General features: G+C 49.5%; 2 protein-coding genes and 1 non-coding gene across 6 annotated transcripts; 2 read left to right on the forward strand and 1 right to left on the reverse strand.

Annotated features, from left to right (window-relative positions):
• Positions 1-107: 107 nt before the first annotated feature.
• Positions 108-1,711, reverse strand: TRAPPC1 (trafficking protein particle complex subunit 1). The gene is made up of 5 exons (XM_069542879.1): positions 1,646-1,711; positions 1,437-1,535; positions 1,215-1,285; positions 765-903; positions 108-512 (listed from the first exon to the last, which is right to left on the reverse strand). The coding sequence occupies exons 2-5, from the start codon at positions 1,533-1,535 to the stop codon at positions 384-386; spliced, it is 438 nt and encodes a 145-aa protein (XP_069398980.1). The 5' UTR covers positions 1,646-1,711; the 3' UTR covers positions 108-383.
• Positions 1,712-1,782: 71 nt separating this feature from the next.
• Positions 1,783-16,789, forward strand: CNTROB (centrobin, centriole duplication and spindle assembly protein). Of its 4 annotated transcripts, XM_069542877.1 has the most exons (20): positions 1,783-1,878; positions 2,905-3,043; positions 3,823-3,907; positions 4,161-4,242; positions 4,720-4,876; positions 5,940-6,056; positions 6,273-6,389; positions 6,702-6,800; positions 8,015-8,251; positions 8,548-8,694; positions 11,364-11,497; positions 12,071-12,196; positions 12,381-12,543; positions 13,588-13,849; positions 14,718-14,872; positions 15,135-15,198; positions 15,376-15,546; positions 15,684-15,819; positions 16,285-16,360; positions 16,591-16,789. In XM_069542877.1, the coding sequence occupies exons 3-20, from the start codon at positions 3,847-3,849 to the stop codon at positions 16,714-16,716; spliced, it is 2,430 nt and encodes an 809-aa protein (XP_069398978.1). In that variant the 5' UTR covers positions 1,783-1,878; positions 2,905-3,043; positions 3,823-3,846; the 3' UTR covers positions 16,717-16,789. The 4 variants fall into 4 exon arrangements, with proteins under 4 accessions (XP_069398978.1, XP_069398976.1, XP_069398977.1 ...); XM_069542875.1 differs by lacking the exon at positions 1,783-1,878 and having other exon boundaries at positions 1,899-3,043; XM_069542876.1 differs by lacking the exon at positions 1,783-1,878 and having other exon boundaries at positions 2,210-3,043; positions 16,288-16,360.
• LOC138415558 (small nucleolar RNA SNORA61) lies at positions 4,951-5,076 on the forward strand. The gene has a single exon (XR_011247311.1). It is a non-coding gene; the product is annotated as a small nucleolar RNA SNORA61 (small nucleolar RNA).
• Positions 16,790-17,696: the final 907 nt, after the last annotated feature.

Here is a 17,696-nt window from a genome sequence, read left to right on the forward strand (position 1 = left end):
ACCCATGGACAAAGCCTCTTTTTTGGCTCAAAGGATGCAGACACCCTGGTTCGCGCCTCCATGAGAGGGGCAGGTGCCGATCAACCACTCAAACTGACACGCTCAGGTCCCAGAGGGTGATAAAAAGTTTATTCTGTACTTCTCACAGAGTCAGGTAGGGGATCAAACTGGAGAGAGGACCTGGTTTGGAGGTGTAGGAACTCCAGTAGGCTGCCTTCCTGTGAAGGGCTTTAGGCTGTTCCCCTAGGAGGGCTACCAAGGGGCTTGATGAAGCTGGGGGACTGGGGTGGTAGGGCTTGCAGCAGGAGCCCTCGGGTGATACAGGTTAGGTTGGGCCCCAGGCAGACAGCGATTCTTCTGAGGGGTGAGGTAGAGTGCTTCCTTCAGCCAGCCCGGGCGGAGAAGAAGGGCAGAGAGCGGACGTAGGAGTCCAGTCGGGAACGGAAGAGCTCACTTTGCACAGTCTGGCCAAGCGGGCACAGGGGATTCTTCACCACCAGCTCCACATACAGCTGTGAAGAGGGAGGGTGTAGAGCCAGGCTTTGAACACTTCTTTTCAACCTCACAGGTGTGTGAATGCACAGGGATCAAGGGCTGGAGGCAAACTCTTTGAGGAGAAACTGGTCGTGGAGTTCCTGAGAAAACCCAGGGTGTCTACTGTACTGTACAGTACAGTAGGATTAGGGCAGGGATGGAGTCTTGGGGCTCTAAGTGACCATGGCTGTTGAGGCTTTGGGAGCAGGGTCCGAGGGACTGGCACTGACCGCACTGTAGATGTGATGCAGCACATCTCGGATGGGCCCCACGCCCAAATCTGTATTCATGACAACCTTGATCCCAGTGGGCGTCTCGTAGTAATGGAGTTTGTACCGGCTAGTTTGGAAGGCCAGGAAGCCGTCCTTCCTGCAAGGATGGGGAGGAATGTTAAGGAATGGGAGCGGAATCTCTCCCAAAGAGATACTTCTGATCCCCGTTAGATAGACTCCCTCTTAGACACCTCGCAGCTTCATCTTTCACTGTAGTCCCCGTGCCCAACCTCTCTAACCTTCTCTTCCCCACCGCCGCTTCTGCCATCTCCTGCGTTCTCGATCCTGACTCAGCCTTTCTTTCTGTCTCCTTACCCTCTCTGGGGACCAAAGCCCCTCCCACTCCAGAAAGTACCCCCTCCCCATCTGTTCCCTCCTTCCCTCAACAACCCCTCCGATTCCGCGTACATGTCCAGCGGGGACATCTTGCTGACAAAAGAGCGGATAGAGAAGAGCATCCCGTACATCAGCTTGTACTCCTGGAGGGAGAGGGGCAGAATCAGCTTTCTGTTGTAAAGGAGACGGGGTAGGGGTGGGAATGAGCCAGGGTTTGGAGAAAAGGGGCTGGACTGGGACTATGTGCATTTGGAGATGCGAGGTCACCCAAGTGGCGCGGGGCCCTCTCGTCACCTCCTCCTTAGGGATCCCCGCTTGCTTCTTGCGGTGCCACTCGCTGTAATGCAGACACACTCCATTTCGGTCAAACAGGTACAGGTTGTGGACAGTCATCTGCAAGGCAGAGAATGTGAGCCTCTCTCCGGGACCGCCCACACTCCGCGGGCTCCAGTTCTCAGTCCCGGATCCCTCCAACCAGACGGGGACCCCTCCCCCGGACTCACCGGAACTGCTCTGAGGGCCCGTCACTCGACACTTCCGGTTTTCGCGGAGCCCCGCCCCATCGGGTCAAAGCGTCTCAGCAATAACTCCGCCCCATATCTACTTCAGCCAATCCGTGGCGCCGGGTCTGGGCATGCGCGTCTAAGGCTCTCCGCTCCTGAAGCTGGGAGCTGCTGAAAGCGCTGTATCCTGGGCTGGTGACGTCATCGAAGCGAGCGAGGCGGAGCTGCGGAAGGTGGGCGGGAGCCTGCCAACGGTTTTGAGTGTTGGGAAGGGCGCGAGAAGAGGGGTCTTTTGGGTGTGGGCCTACCGGCTCTCTGGGGGAGGGGGCAATCCCTAGTTCCCACCTTGGCGAACTGCGGGGGGCTGAGGACTAGAGGTGTAGGGAGTAGTCGGAACGGGGTGATCGAGGTAGGGGATCTCAGGCTAGGCTGGAGCGCCTGAGCGTATTTTTTAGGGCCATCAGTGGGCGTGACTTGAGGGTTCACAAAAGTTCTTTTGGGTAGTAGGGAGGGAGGGATTCTAGGGAGCCGTGCTATGGCTTTCTTGCCCGGAGGGATCGGAGGGGACATACTAGAGAGTTGATCCTGGATGGAACGGGTGCATGGGCGAAGAGGAGACGTGGGGAGCGTGAGGTTCCTGTCTCGCTGAGACCGGAGCCAGTTGAGGGGCACATAAGACAGCTGGGCGGAAATTAGGCCCCTATTGGATTTGGGTCCGTTTCAGTTTGCACGTTCTGAGTGTGAGAACTTAAGAGCTCAGTGGACTATGAGAGCTTGGCCCAGAAGTTGAACTGCAGCTTTCAGCTCTCCAGAGGAACTGCAGTGGTGCGCCTGCCCCGCAGTAGGTCTTCCATCTCCACCCTCTCCTCTCTGCACCCGCCTTTTCCACTGTTCCCAGGAGCTGTGGAAAGAAATCCTTTTGTCCTCTCCCATGGCCTCTGGAACTGTTGGAAAACTTTCCTTTAACCAGAAAGGCTCCATACCCTCATTCAAGAATCCCTCGCTCGGAGTCTTCCTCTTTTCTCCCAAATCTTCCTTCTCCTGGTTCTTACTCCCCTGGGCTCTCCTAAAGCAGAACCAGGAGTTCCCACCTCTGCTGTCTCCAGTTGTCTCTTCCCTGTACTCATGGCAGCATCAGCTGCCAGCCCCAGTTCACCCCTACGGGCCAAGGACCTCCTGAGTGAGTCATCAGAAGCCCCTGGGCTGAACCAAGTGTCCTCTGAGGTGACCTCCCAGCTGTATACTTCTTTGCACCTCAGTCGTCAGGCAGAGAGCACAGCCCGAGCCCAGCTGTATTTACCTGCCGCCTCCCCACCTCCCCATGAGGTGTTGGATGGCTTGGCCCAAGAACTGAGTCACAGCTTGTCACTGGGATTGGAGAACAACCTGAAGAAAAAGGTGAGGGAGGTCTGTCTTGGACACCTCTAGGGTCTTGGGATTGGGGGTGGTTAAAAAAAAAAAAAAAGAGCTTTACTGAGATTTGAGCTCCTGTTCTTGGATTCCATAATTTCTTTTAACTACACAGTCAGCCATGTTTGTTCTGTGAGCAAATGTTGATGAGAGTCCTGAGCCACTCATCATAAGTTGGAAAATTGTGAGACTTCCTAACTTTTTTTTTTTCTTCAGAGACACCCATGGGGTAGGTTGCTGTGCTTTAACTGGGATGTGGGTGCTGGAAATGAGGATAAGGGTTCTTCATCCCAAGAGGAAACTAGGGATTTAAGGAAAATATTCTAAGACCCTTTAATCTTGAAACTGTTTTGATTGTATGGTTCAAAATTTGGCATGTAAATCATTAAAACATGGTTTAATCACTTATACGTGTTACGGAGAAGATAGTGTCAGATAGAACACATATCATAACCGATCTGCAGACTGGCCAGGCCTCCCAGAGTTTGAAAAACTGATAGCTGTGGACAGCAGAGTCTTTACACAGGATATTTGCTCTCTAGTTAGAAGGAATCCTCACCACTCTTACCTTAAGATGCCCAGTTAATTCATTTACATTACCTCTCTGGCTTCCATAGACAATTGAGTTTCTTATTGAGTCAGTTCTATTTTTCTTGCTTTCCAAGGCGTGAGAGTAAAAATTCTTCGGCCTTAGAGGCCACTTGATGCCATCTACCCTGGATGCAGTATGGATTATTGCATCTGATTTCTGCATTGCTTTTTTCTAGGATGGTTCCAAGCATATCTTTGAGATGGAGAGTGTTCGGGGTCAACTCCAGAGCATGCTCCAAACCTCACGTGATGCGGCTTATCGTGAGTGATTTTCTATAAAAGAGAACCTAGATTTAAGGGGTGGGAAAAGTGGAGAAAGTTGCAGAATATGTATGGGCTGGAGACCTAGACTCAGAGATAAGAGATTTCAGGAGAAAAGGCTCCCTTTCTTAGGGAGAGAGGCAGGAGGAGTGGGTGAAGTAGAAAGGAAGGACCACTCCTTTCTTCTCCTTCAAGTGATCCCTGTTCCCATCCTTACCTGACCCTGGCTGTGGGTCCCTCTGGCTGCCTGCAGGGGATCCCCCGATTCCAGGTGCCGACTCTGAGAGACGGGAAGAGGACTCCTTTGACAGTGACAGCACAGCCACCTTGCTTAAGTGAGTTCTCCTTGGGGTTCTCCTAGCTGCCTTCCCCTCTTTCTTGGAAAGCCAAGTGTTCTATCGCTTAGTTCTCCCTTTGCTGCTTTTATACCTCTTAAGGACCTAAGATGCTTGTCACTTAGCTTTCAGTTTTTACCCTTTCTTGCCTTTCTTCTATGCTACTTACTCCTTTGGGAACATAGGCATCCACTGCTTAGTACCTGGCTTTCTAGGTCCTTCCTCCTCCAGAAGAATTAGCTCTTTTCTGCAGTGACTCATGCTGCAGAAAGCATGGAGTAGAGAAAGGAGTACTATAGAGTGACTCAAAAAGCCTATGCGCTCTCTAGGGCTCTGTCATTTCTCTATGTAACTTTGTGACTTTGGGCATGGCTCGTGCCCTGAGTTGTAGTTTCCTTATTTGTAAAATGTCTGGAAATGGGACTCTGGGTCTCTAAAGCTTTCCCATCCCTACTATTCTCTTCCTGATCTGTTCAGCACCCGACCGCTGCAAGGCTTGTCTCCATCCAGCTCAGCCCAGGCCTTTGAGGAGTTGTTCCCCCGCTACACCAGCCTTTGGCCAGGGCCCTCACTCAACCCCCCAGATTTTCAGGGACTGAGAGATGCACTGGATTCAGAGCATACTCGTCGCAAGGTGAGATATAAAGGCTTCCTTTTGACAGAAGCAAAGATTAGAAATAGGGCCAAGTGCTAAAAGATTACGGTCCTACCCTCCAGTTCCCTTTCCCATCGGATCTAAACCCTGGTCCTGGTGGTCGTAAGAGGAGGAATAGTAGTACTGAAACTGGGCTCGTAGTGTGTGCTGTATAGCATGTGGGCTAGTTTCAGACAAGGTTAAAAAGAAAAAAAATAAAAAATAAAAAAATAAAAGATTACGGTCCTGCAAGCTAGGATTTTACTCAAATGGCTCTCCTGTGAGGAAAGCCTTCTTTGATCATCCTGTCTAGGATGGCACACCTCCCCTCCAGGCATTCCTTCAGATCATTCTGTTATTTCCTTCACATAGGTTATCAAAGTCTGGTATGTCTTGTTTGTTTCCCGTCTTTAAAACCTAAGCTGCACATGGGTCATACCTTATCTTGTTCAGCAGTGTCTTCCTAAAGTCTAGAACATACCCAGCACAAACACTCGGTACATGTTTGGTGAATGAACAACACATTTTTGGCTTGTGCAGAGCTACTGGTGATATATTGAGCTTTGTTTCTGGAACCCTCTTCAGCCTATCTGAAGAGGGCAGAGAGCAGGATGAAACAGAGGAAAAGTCGGAATTATTGGTCGTGTTGTCATTTTTGGAACCTTCTCTTCCTCTATTTTAAACTGCCTGGACGTGAATGAAAGGCTTTCCCCTTGCCACACTGAATAGTCGTGTCCAGTATGCTTCTTAAGGCAGGAGTAACTTCCCACTCTTTGCAGCGTGGACTAGTGCACCCCTGCCGAAAGGTTCATGGAAATTTTTCTCAGGAGATCTAGGAGAGGGAAGAGGCTGGAAACCAAACCCCTGCCTCCTGAGGTGGTAGAGGAAGGCGTTGGAGACCTCAGGCTCCGGAATTCCTGACTCTCCTTCTTCAAACCTGTTCTGTTCTTGGAACCCACGCTCCCTGTCTCCAGCCCATTTCCCCCATAGAGAAGCTGGAAAGTTTGGAGCTTTGGTCAAACTAAGGGTGGCAACACCCAGACCCCTTCACCCTTCTTCCCAGCATTGTGAGCGCCATATTCAGAATCTGCAGACCCGTGTCCTTGAGCTTCAGCAACAGTTAGCCGTGGCCGTGACTGCTGACCGAAAGAAAGATATCATGATTGAACAACTGGACAAGGTGCCAGGGGAGCAGAATGTGGGTGGGTCTCTCTATGGGGGCACCAAGGAATACAGGGGGAGGCCAACATTTGTTTGTTCACATTAGGAGTTGGGGGCGGGTAAGTGCTGGGTCTGCTGACCACTGGAAGAAGGTGGCTGTTGCCCCTTCTCCTGTGGACACAAAGAGGGAAGAAAAATTGTTTTAAATTCTATGTGACCTCCTTCCTTTCCTGAGACCCTGGCCCGCGTGGTGGAGGGCTGGAACCGGCATGAAGCTGAGCGGACAGAGGTGCTTCGGGGACTCCAGGAGGAACGGCAGGCAGCGGAACTCACTAGAAGCAAGCAGCAGGAGGTGGGCAACCAGGATCACGAAGCATTAGAACCTGGGTCACCGATGGCTGGATGGGGGAGGAACCAGGGCTCCTCGAAGGTTGACTTCCAGCTTGCCATACCCAGCCTGACAATTATTCTCCTGTGTCCTCTCCCTTCAGTGTTTCTGCTGCCAAACTTGCATGTTTGATGTCTGCTCAGCTCTCCTCATCCCTCTGGCCCCCAAGTCATTTAGTTAACCCTTGCTTTTAAAGTTTATGTTGTTAATGATTTTCGAAGGGTAGCATGCAGGGATTCTCCTCAGTTCCTCCATCCTATGTTCTCTCCCTGAAAGACAGTAACCCGCCTGGAGCAAAGCCTTTCTGAGGCCATGGAGGCCCTGAGTCGTGAGCAGGAAGGTGCCCGACTGCAGCAACGGGAAAAAGAGACACTGGTGAGAATGCTCGCCTGGGTTAATTCCAATAAAGGCTGGTCATTACTTCTAGAGGGATATGGATTTTTTTGTTTGTTTGCACCCATGGCACGCAAGATCTTAGTTCCTCTACCAGGGATTGAACCCAGTACACCACCCCCCCCCACCCCCCCACCCCCCCCACCCCCCGCCTCAAGTTGGGAGCAAGGAGCCTTAACCACTGGACTGCCAGGGAAGTCTGGGGATACGGCCTTTTGGTGGATTGTGGGAGTTCACCATTTGAGTTGCACCAGAGCAAAGTGTGTTCTTCAAAACACTAGTTCTGCTAGGTACTCTACAAAAAGTGAGCTCTGCCGTCAAGCCAGTTTGAGAGTCTCTGCAAATTGAATCCTCATTAGAATCATTTGGGAATTATTTTTAAATATAGATTTCTTGGGTCCTTTCCCTGAGGTTTTGATGTATAAGGGGTTGGGGAACCTAAATATTTTCAGAAAGTTGTAGGGGTGAGACTTAGGTTTTTCACTGCTGAAATGGTAAGATGATTACCCACATGAATTAGTAGCCAGGTTTAGAATTTCCTGCATGCATGACGCACGCTTGGTACATGCATGCTGGTACTGACATTCCTAACAGTCCAAGAGTGCTGGTGGCAGCTGCTGGTTGGCTAGTACATGTTTGTAAGGCTGAATTTTCTAGTCTTTGTGGAATTTCTTCTGATGACAGTGGTGACAGCTATCATATATTGAGTACTTAGTACAGGCCAGACATTGTGCTAAATGCTTTACATATCCTTTTAACTTTAATCCACATGAGGTGGACTGTAATATGCCCACTTTACAAGTAAGGGTGGTGCCTCAGAACCCAAAATAAATGCAGAGCTGGGATTCAGACTGAGATTTGAGCCCAGGGCGACTTCACTTTCACTCTTCACTTTTAAGCATTGGAGAAGGAAAGGGCAACCCACTCCAGTGTTCTTGCCTGGAGAATCCCAGGGACAATGGAGCCTGGTGGGCTGCCGTCTGTGGGGTCGCACAGAGCTGGACACGACTGAAGCAACTTAGCAGCAGCAGCAGCTACCTAATTCTGATACAGAAACTCTTATTTACCTGTGGGCTTGTTAACTATTGTGTTTTCATGGATATAATTCTCAACCGGCACATTGTATAGGGGTGAGGAGGCAGATTGCTGGTCTCCTGAGTGCATGCTAAAATCTTGGTTTTCTCCTGGGGCTGTAGGAGGAGGAGAGGCAAGCTCTGACCCTGAGCTTGGAGCTAGAACAGCAGCGCTGTCGAGTCCTGCAGGAAGAACGGGATGAGGCCCGGGATGGGCAACTCAGTGAGCGTCGACAGTTGGAGACACTGCAGGTGGCCCTCGAAGAAGAGCGGCGGAGTTGGGCCCAGCAGGAGCACCAGCTGAAGGAACGCTACCAGGCGCTGCAGGAGGAGAACCAGGCTCAGCTGGAAAGGGAGAAGGTAGAAGGGGCAGTTGAGGAACAGATGAAGGGCAAAATAATTGAATGAGATGAATGTCAGAATACACGGTATAGTGGAGCAGGAAGAAGAGTGAAGGAGAGAAGGCTGAAAGGGTAGGGCCTGCAGGAAGGGCTGGGGGCATCAAATATACGGAAAACTGAAGTGTGAGATTCAACAGAGATGAGGAAATAGGTCACAGGTGAAGAGGAAGGGAGCTTGGATCTTAGGGTATGGGAGGGTGAATCAGGGAGTCAGGAAATGAGATTACAAACTGAAGTCTGATTGCCCTTTACTAGGGGAACACCCAGAGGGAGGCCCAGGCCTCCCGGGAGGCCCAGCAGCAGTTGGCCTTGGTGCAGTCTGAGGTGCGGCGGTTGGAAGGAGAGCTGGATACAGCTCGGAGAGAGAGAGACGCCCTGCAGCTGGAGATGAGCCTGGTGCAGGTCAGGAGGCTGAGGTTCTAGGGGAGTGTCCCTGCTGGGGAGATGGAGGTCTGAGATGAAGTGGCTTCAGGAGTCAGGGCAGACACTCCTATTTCTAACTAGAGTTTTGGCCTTTATGGGTAAAATGTATGTTAAAAGCAAATTAATGAGTTTCTGAGAGACTTCTTTCCTTATTAATAGTTGACTTAAGGAGACACCCAGTTTCTGGGTTAGAGAGGCCAGTTTTGAGAGGACACACTTTTCACTTGGCGCATTGAATTGGAGGGCTGACTGCATGGAAACTAATTTATCATGGAGGGCCAAGGGTAAAGACATTAGTAAACAATTCAGTAGTAATTTATAAGCCCCTAAACTGGTGCCAGCCACATGCGTGTATGTGTACATTCAGTAAACCTACTGAACAACTCCTGTGTGTAAGCTCTGGGCTGGGATAATCCTAACACAATCCCAGCAATAGGGAGCTCACCAGTTACATGGGGAGCTTGTCTAGCACACACATTTTTGAAGGAGTGTGATTAATAATTTAGAAAAGTGTTAGTCGCTCAGTCGTGTCTGACTCTTTACAACCCTATGGACTGTAGCCCGCCAGGCTCCTCCCTCCATGGGATTCTCCAGGCAAGAATACTGAAGTGGGTTGCCATTCCCTTCTTTAGGATTCCTGATCCAGAGACTGAACCCAGGCCTCCTGCATTGCAGGCAGATTCTTTACCACTGAGTCACCAGGGAAGCCCTAATAATTTAGAGTAAGAATAACTATTTTTCAAAATATTTGGCTGTACAGTGTCTTAGTTTTGCATGTGGGATCTAGTTGTGTGACCAGGGATCAAACCCAGTCCCCCTACACTGGGAGCACAGAGTCTTAGCCACTGGACCACCAAGGAAGTCCCATTTGTATCTTATTTTGTCTTGCCTATTGGATGTTTATTTTTCTTTCCTTTCTTGTCATCTTTTAGAGTCATTATTCTCATTTCACTCTTTTTCAGTCAGCTTATTTTAAAATCTTAAACTCGGTTTCTGTTTAAATTCTCAAAGTTAATTTATCAGATGTAAATATCCAAGACAGAAAGGAGCCATCAATTCTATATGGATGGGTCAAGGTAGTCTTCCCAGAGAACTCTAAAAAATGTTTTTAAAATATGAATAAAAGTGATCTGTAATACAAGTTCAAGTGTACAGAAGTACACAGTATTGGTTGCCTTCTCATATCACTTTGTGTGTATCCTTTCAGAACTTTTTCATATGTGTTTATGGGCTGGTACTTTAAAAAAAAATATATATATATATATACATTCACTGCAACTTGTTTTTACCTTGTAATATATCATAGACATCTTTCCATGTCAACACATACAGATGTGCATCATTTTTTAAAAAGAATTATATTGCAATAAATGTATGAATCATCCTTTTGATGAGAAATTTACCCTGATGCCAATTTTTTTTTCACTATTAAAAATAACACTGGGGACTTCCCTGGTGGTCCAGTGGTTAAAAATCTACCTTCCAATGCAGGGGACGAGGGATGAATCTCTGGTCCGGGAACTAAGATCCCACATGCCATGGGGCAACTAAGCCCATGAGCTGCAACTAGAGAGGCCTGCAGACTGCAATGGAGACTCAGCACAGCTTAAAAAAACCCAAAAGTGCTGCATGGAATTCCCTGGCCGTCCAAAGGTTGGGTCTCCAAAGGTTGAATTTGAGCAGAGGGCACAAATTCAGTCACTGGTCAGGGAACTAAGATTCTGTAAGCTGCAGCATGGCCAAAAATAAATAATGCTGCAGTGAACATCATTGTACATGACTCTTTGGCATTCCTTCTGAAGGATAGATTCCTTAAAGTGAAACTGCCAGCTCAGAGGGAGAGTATATATCATTAAGATTTTTCATTAAAAAATTTTGGGTGGGGATTAATTTAAAATGTGTAATCACTAAGTCACTATGTTGTACACCTGAAACTTAAAAAATAGTAGGTAATGAGATACCTATAACAGATATAATCACTCATGGAAACAGAAAGTAGGGTGGTGATTGTTAGGGGCTGGGGAGGGAAAATGGAGAGTTGTTGTTCAGTGGGTATAGAGTTTCAGTTTTACAAGATGAAATTTCTAGAGATCTGTACAACAATGTGAGTATACCTAAAGCTACACTTAAAAATGCTAAGTTTTGTATTACCTAAGAAGGTAAGCTTTGTATATGCGTTTCTTACCATGATTTTTAAAAATTAAAAAGAATTTAGGTAATGAAAGGAGTTAAATATTTTTTTAAAAAGCACAAAAAAAATATTTGTATTGTCCAAGGTCATGGTTTTATAAGGAAGGGAAACCGCTTTCACTCCTTGGGGCAAAATTCTCTTTCTTTTGTCTCTCAGATGTACGAGGGAATGTTGGTGCATGGATTTAAAAAAAAAAAAAAAACCTCAGTTTTATTTATTTTACAATATTGTATTGTTTTTGTCATACATGGACATGAATCCACCATGGGTGTACATGTGTTCCCCATCCTGAACCCCCCTCCCACCTCCCTCCCCATCCCATCCCTCTGGGTCATCCCAGTGTACCAACCCTGAGCATCCTTTTTTAACCTACCTTACATCCTCCATCCCCTTCTAAGCCCAAACAGCATGGAGCTGATGATGACCTCCCCCACCCACTCACTTGCTTTACTCCCAGGCCCGGTATGAAAGCCAGCGGATCCAGATGGAGTCGGAGCTGGCGGTGCAGCTGGAGCAGCGGGTGACCGAGCGGCTGGCACAGGCACAGGAGAGCAGCCTTCGGCAGGCAGCCTCCCTGAGGGACCATCACAGGTGCTTGGAGCTTGCCGGCTGCTGCCTCTCCACAGCTGCAGCAGGTGGTGGCGGGGGCCACCCAGACCCTCTCAGATCCCTTTACCAGCTTCCAACACACCGGCTCCTGTCTGTCTCTCGGTGGGAGACCTGCCTTGGGTTCACAGGAGAGCCAGACCTTCTTGGGGATTTTCCACTTTCCCCCCATAGGAAGGAGCACTTAGCCAATAACTGATGGCTGCAGGAATACCAATTTCTAGCTCCCTAGCCCCTGGTGTGTACAGTGCTGAGCTGAGACCTGCAGCACATCCAGACGTGCCCTTCTCCCTTCCTTCCCCTACTCCACTACCAGCTTTTTTTGTTTTTCTGGAAATGCTTCTTAAATGAACCACCTTCACATAAGTCCTCACTTAAGTGTCTGCCTCTAGGGAACCCATTCAGCCGTCCTGAACAGCCCTGCCCCCCAACCCTGCCAGGGCAGGGCTAGCTGGCTGGCTTGCTCGCTCGCTCTCCCGTGCACACATGCTGGCTTTTTCTTACTGGATGGCGTCCTTCTACATCTGCAGTTCTTTCTTCTCACCTTTGTCCTCTCAGGAAGCAGCTGCAGGAGCTGAATGGACAGCACCAACAGGAATTGTCCACCCAGTTGGCTCAGTTCAAGGTGGAAATAGCAGAGCGGGAGGAGCGGCAGCAGCAGGTGGCTCAGGACTATGAGCTCAGGTACTGGACCCTGGAGTCTCCATGTCAGGCCTTGGTCCCTTCCCCTGCAGCCTTGGTCTCTTCTGCACTGGCACCAGCTCCTCTCACAGTTTCCTGTGTCCCACCTTTCCTTGTGGCTCTTCCTGTTCTCTGAGTCTCTGCTTTCTCCAAGGCCCAACATCACCTCTTGCGTCTTTCCTCTCAGACTGGCCCGGGAGCAGGCGCGAGTGCGGGAACTGCAGAGTGGGAACCAGCAACTGGAGGAACAGCGGGTGGAGCTGGTGGAGCGGCTGCAGGCCATGCTGCAGGCCCACTGGGAGGAGGTCACCCGGCTGCTCAGCACCACCACCCTGCCGCCCCATCCCCCGGTAGGCTGTCAGGGTTCTTTTTAGACCCCTTCCTGGGACATGTAGCTCCCTCCCAAGGAGAGTCCGGAGTTCACCTCCTAGGACCTGCGTTAGGAAAATTCTTTGAGCTTTCCCAAAGAGTAACTGTCTCATCAAAAGCCGTCTTTTTGCCGTGGCTGCTACTTGCCCAGACTGGCCCCACAGCACTGGGCACCAGCCTCTTCTCCCAGCCCACGAGAGGGTAACACATGATGCTGGTTTTGCCAAAGGGCAGCTGAAGTAATTGTGATGGAAAGAGTCAGAAACTGTTGCTGAGTCCTGCCCTAGGGAGTCTCAACCCTTGCTCTCCCTCTGTTGGCATCTCCTACTTCCTTCTTTTAACAATTAAGTTTTTAATATTAGCTAAAATATTTGGGGGGATAGATAATAATGTGCATATAGTAATTTTACAAAACGAAAGGGACATCCTCAGTGGTCCAGAGCTTAACGCTCAGCCTTCCAGTGCAGGGGCACACGTTTAATCCCTGGTTGGAGAGCTAAGGTTCCCACATGCCATGTGTGCAGCCCAAAATTTTAAAACATAATGAAATAAAAGAAAAAAAACAACCAAACTGTTCAAAAAGGTATACGGTGAAAAGTAATCTCTATTCTATGCGTGCACCTCAGTCTCCTGGTTCCTCCCCGAAGAAGCAGCAGCTGTTACTGGTGTCTTGAGTGTATCCTACCCCCAGCTCCACCCCCCAACCCCGCACAGAAATGTTGCCCTCTATACACAGTTATATGACTTATTTAACCAAGTGCTTGTTGGTGGATATTAAAGTTGTTTCCTGTGTTTTACTTCTACAAATAGTGCTGCAGAAAATGTCATTAATATGTCTTGGTTCAGTATATCTATACAGTTTCTAGAAATGGAATTGTAGGATCAAAAATATGCATTTTAAAATTTGTCAGAAATTTGATAGATGTTCCCAAATACCCTTCTAAGGACGTTCTACTAATCTGTTATCTTATTAAAGTATCTGTGGCACATCTCATCTCTTTAAGTGCACCTTCTCTTGTGCCCAGGTTCCCCCCGCTGGCCCCTCCAGCCCTGGGCCGCAGGAGCCAGAGAAGGGGGAGAGGAGGATCTGGACGGTGCCCCCCATGGCTGTGGCCCTGAAGCCCGTGTTGCAGCAGAGCCGGGAAACGCGGGAGGAGCTGCCTGGGGTGCCGCCGCCTGTTCTCTGCAGCCCCTCTCCAGATCTTAGCCTCCTGCTAGGCCCCACTTTCCAGAGCCAGCATTCCTTCCAGCCCCTGGAGCCAAAGCCAGACCTCACGTCTTCTTCAGGTGCCTGGGGACAGAAGTCACGGGGTTCCCTTTCCCCGCACTGACTGTCTCTCTCTTAACCTAACTTCCTGTCTGCTGGGGGCTTGAGCATTCTGTTTCCCAGATGTCTTAGTGACTGTCCGTTACCAGGAGCAGAAATCCACTCTGGCTGGTTCAAATACAGGTGGTTAGACTCTAGGAAATGGGACATAACTGTGCTTGATGAGAACCGAAGTTGGCACCAGGGGCTGCTTGCTCTGGGCCTACCTGGGCTCTGGACTCTGCTTCTTCCTCTTGAATGACTGACCCTCTCTCCCCCTTGGGTTCTTGCTCTCGCTGCTTTGGTTTGCACGTGGCTTTAAGCAGCTGTGATGCCGACTCTAGCAAGACTCTAGACAACCTGCCTTTGTTTCTTGGGTCCAAGTTTAAAGAGAGGCAGTCTGGTGGGTTGGTAACCGTTCCTCAGATCAGCCGATCTTGAGTTGTGGCCACGCCTGATTCAGTCAGCTGTGACTTGGGTGCATGGAGTGCTCTGTGTGGTGAAAATGAGACAACCCATGTTGAAGTAAGCATGAGGGTATGTTCTGGTGAAACAGCCAGAACATGTCTTTTTATCTTAAAGCATTCTGTGCTGTGGCGGGATTTACTCATTCAGCATCCAGGGACCACAGCCTTCCCCTTCTGTCTACTTTTCTGTCTTAGAATTCAGCTGTGCCCAGCTCCCAGTTGCCTTCAATACTTCCCTCTCCAGCTGTTTTCAACTGTGATCATCTTCTAGCTGCGAAGCCCCACTTATGTGTGACAGGCCCCCTCCTTCCAGGCCTTGAGCGAGCTGCCTGGTGGAGGAGCCCCTCCCCCTACAGCACACACCCCATGTTTCACTGTACAGTGGAGGCCTTCTCTGCAGTTGGGACCTTCCATCCAGATCACCGGGCAGAGCGACCATTCCCTGAGGAAGACCCTGGGTCTGAGGGGGATGGCTTCCTGAAGGAAGGCCTGCCACCCCCTTCCCAGCTGCAGGGCCTCAAGCATTTTTTACACCAGGTAAGAAAGCCCACCTGTCCCATCTTGCTTTCTCTGTCCCTTACGCATTTTCTCTTTCTACTCTGAGAGGTGAGGACTCTGGCCTTTTAGGACTAAGACTTCATCCCAGTTTCTGCCTCTCCCAGTCCCCCTTATTTCTGCTGCAGCAGTTCCTTCTGGAACTTAGGAGACCAGCTCCTACCTCCTCCCTGCTGCTTCCTGCAGACCCTGAGGTGTCTTTCTTCAGTGGTCTTCAGGGAGCCCTACTGTCTTGTCCCCCCAGCTGCTGGAGACTGCACCCCAGAGCCACGAGAACCCCTCTGTTGATCAGCTTCCCCCTAAGCCTGGTGAGCGCCAGCTCTGAAGAAGTTTGGGGCTGGGTCTGAAAGAGGCAGGAGATCCACTTACCAGGGCTGGGTCCTCAGGAGCTGGCAAAGGTTACAAAGCCCCATGAAGGCTAAGGCTGTTGGGATTCCTTGGCTTTTGCCCCATTTCTTCATCCTGAATCTCATTCCTTTGGCTAGGTCCTCTGACTGCCCCATCTTGGGAGGAAACCCCTCAGGTGCCACGCCTCCCGCCCCCTGTCCATAAAACTAAAGTTCCCTTAGCAATGGCGTCCAGTCTTTTCCGGGTTCATGAGCTTCCCTCGGCCCCTTCACAGAGCTGTGGTCCCAGCGGTGGCTCCCCAGAGAGAGGTAAGTAGGTCCTGGTTTACAGGTAGGTCTCAGGTGTGGAGCCAGTACCTGGAACTGAAGGCCCTTCTGGGCTCCGGGAGCTGGGATAAGGGCTGGGGCCACCCCAGGATGATGGTCATTCCTGATGTGTGTCTCAGGTGGAGATGGGCCCGCATCCTCGAGGCAGCTGATGGAAGTGTCTCAGCTGTTACGACTTTACCAAGCTCGGGGCTGGGAGGCGCTGCCTGCCGAGGATCTGCTGCTTTACCTGAAGAGGCTGGACCATTGTGGCGGGTACCACCCTGGGAGGGAAGGGAGGACGGACTAGGTGGAAGGCATCTGGACTGTGAACAGGAAGAGTGTGGAGTGTGTCTATTGAGTAGTGTTGTCTGCCCTTTTCTGGGGAAGAAGTGAGGGTAGTTGGAGTCTCCCCCTCTTCCTCCATCTCTCACTCTTCCCGACCTTTCTTTTGTCTCTCTTCTTTTTGGTTTGTTTTTCGCCTCTTAAAAAATCTCTTTTGCATGTTTTTCTACTTTAATTTTTTCCTCTTTACCCTGCAGCTCAGAACTGAGAGTCCTAGGACTGTGATGACCTAGTATAACTCAGTATGTGACTCCACTCATGTTTCCTCTTATTGGATCCCCGGGTCTATCTTGTTTGTTCATTCTTAAGAGACAGCACCGGGAAGTAGTACTTCTCCCCGAGTGTTGGGGAGAGTGGGGAGCAGCTGCCCCTCCTCATCCCCTGATCTCTGTACAGCAGGACTGACAGCCGAGGGGAAAATGCCCCCAGAAGGAACACAGACTCCCGCTTGGGTGAGATCCCCCGGAAAGAGGTGAGGAAAGTAGGGCTGGGTGAAGGGGTGGGAGGCTCTCACTGACTCGTCCCTCACCCTCCACATGATCGCCCTGACCCCACTGACCGGGCTCCCATTTTCTGTAGTGTGGCCCTTCCTCTTTACTGTCTGACTCCAGCCTTCCCCACACACAACACCTTTCCTCAGGAGCGGGGTACTGGGAGGACATGACACTGAGTTTTTCTTCTCTCTCTCCCTTCAACTCTTAGGTTCCCTCCCAGGCTCTCCCTCGGCGCCTCGCTGTAGCCCCTAAGACTGACAAACCTCCAGCTCGGAAGAAAAGTGGGCACCCCGCCCCTGGTGGTGTGAGAAGTCGGGGGGGAATCTGGAGATAACCCCTTCACCTTTCTCTTCCTTGGCCTCTTCTTATTTTTATTATTATTATTTTAATAAATCTGGTAGTCTGTATTAGAGTCTCTGACTCATAGGCACTCAGAAAAGGGAGGATTTCTAGGAAACCACTTTGTGAAGAAACCTCATTCTTCTCTTTGAGTGTGTTTTTTATATGTTTCTATTTCATATTCTGTGGAAAAAGACATGACTGCTTTGAAAGAAAACAGTCTGTGGCCAGATTTCCAAAGTGTAGGTGAACGAAGGCTCAGTGTTTCCAGAGTGAAACCTACAGCGTGGCTAGCTCTGGTCGGTTCTGGAATTATGGGACCCTTATTTTCTTTTCTATATCTCTGTATTTTCCAACTGTTCTGAAACATATGTGTTACTTAATAATCAGAAAAACACTTTTATTTAAAAAGTTACTATATAAAGAGTTGAGTAAAAATGTGATATTGGGAAGACAGTTTTCTCTTTCAGGAGCAGATAATTCTTTCAATTGTGTTAGTAGGATCCTGTTAGATTCTGCTCCAGCCAGCCCACATATTATGGCTTCACTCTTCTGGCTTTGAAATATATGTAAAAGACTAGAGTGCTGGCAAGGAAAAAAAGGCCATGATTGTGAAAACTTTCATCCTCATACCAAAATGAACAAAGAGAAACAATATTAAAGAAGAAAATGAGATTAGTGTGAAACTATGAAAGGCTGTGAAGAAAGCTGAGTGCTGAAGAATTGATGCTTTTGAACTGTGGTGTTGGAGGAGACTTTTGAGAGTCCCTTGGACTGCAAGGAGATCCAACCAGTCCATCCTAAAGGAGATCAGTCCTGGGTGTTCATTGGAAGGACTGATGCTAAAGCTGAAACTCCAGTACTTTGGCCACCTCATGCAAAGAGTTGACTCATTGGAAAAGACTCTGATGCTGGGAGGGATTGGGGGAGGAGGAAAAGGGGATGACAGAGAATGAGATGGCTGGATGGCATCAC

Source organism: Ovis canadensis, chromosome 11, assembly GCF_042477335.2.
Source record: "Ovis canadensis isolate MfBH-ARS-UI-01 breed Bighorn chromosome 11, ARS-UI_OviCan_v2, whole genome shotgun sequence".
NCBI classification, from domain to species: Eukaryota; Metazoa; Chordata; class Mammalia; order Artiodactyla; family Bovidae; genus Ovis; species Ovis canadensis.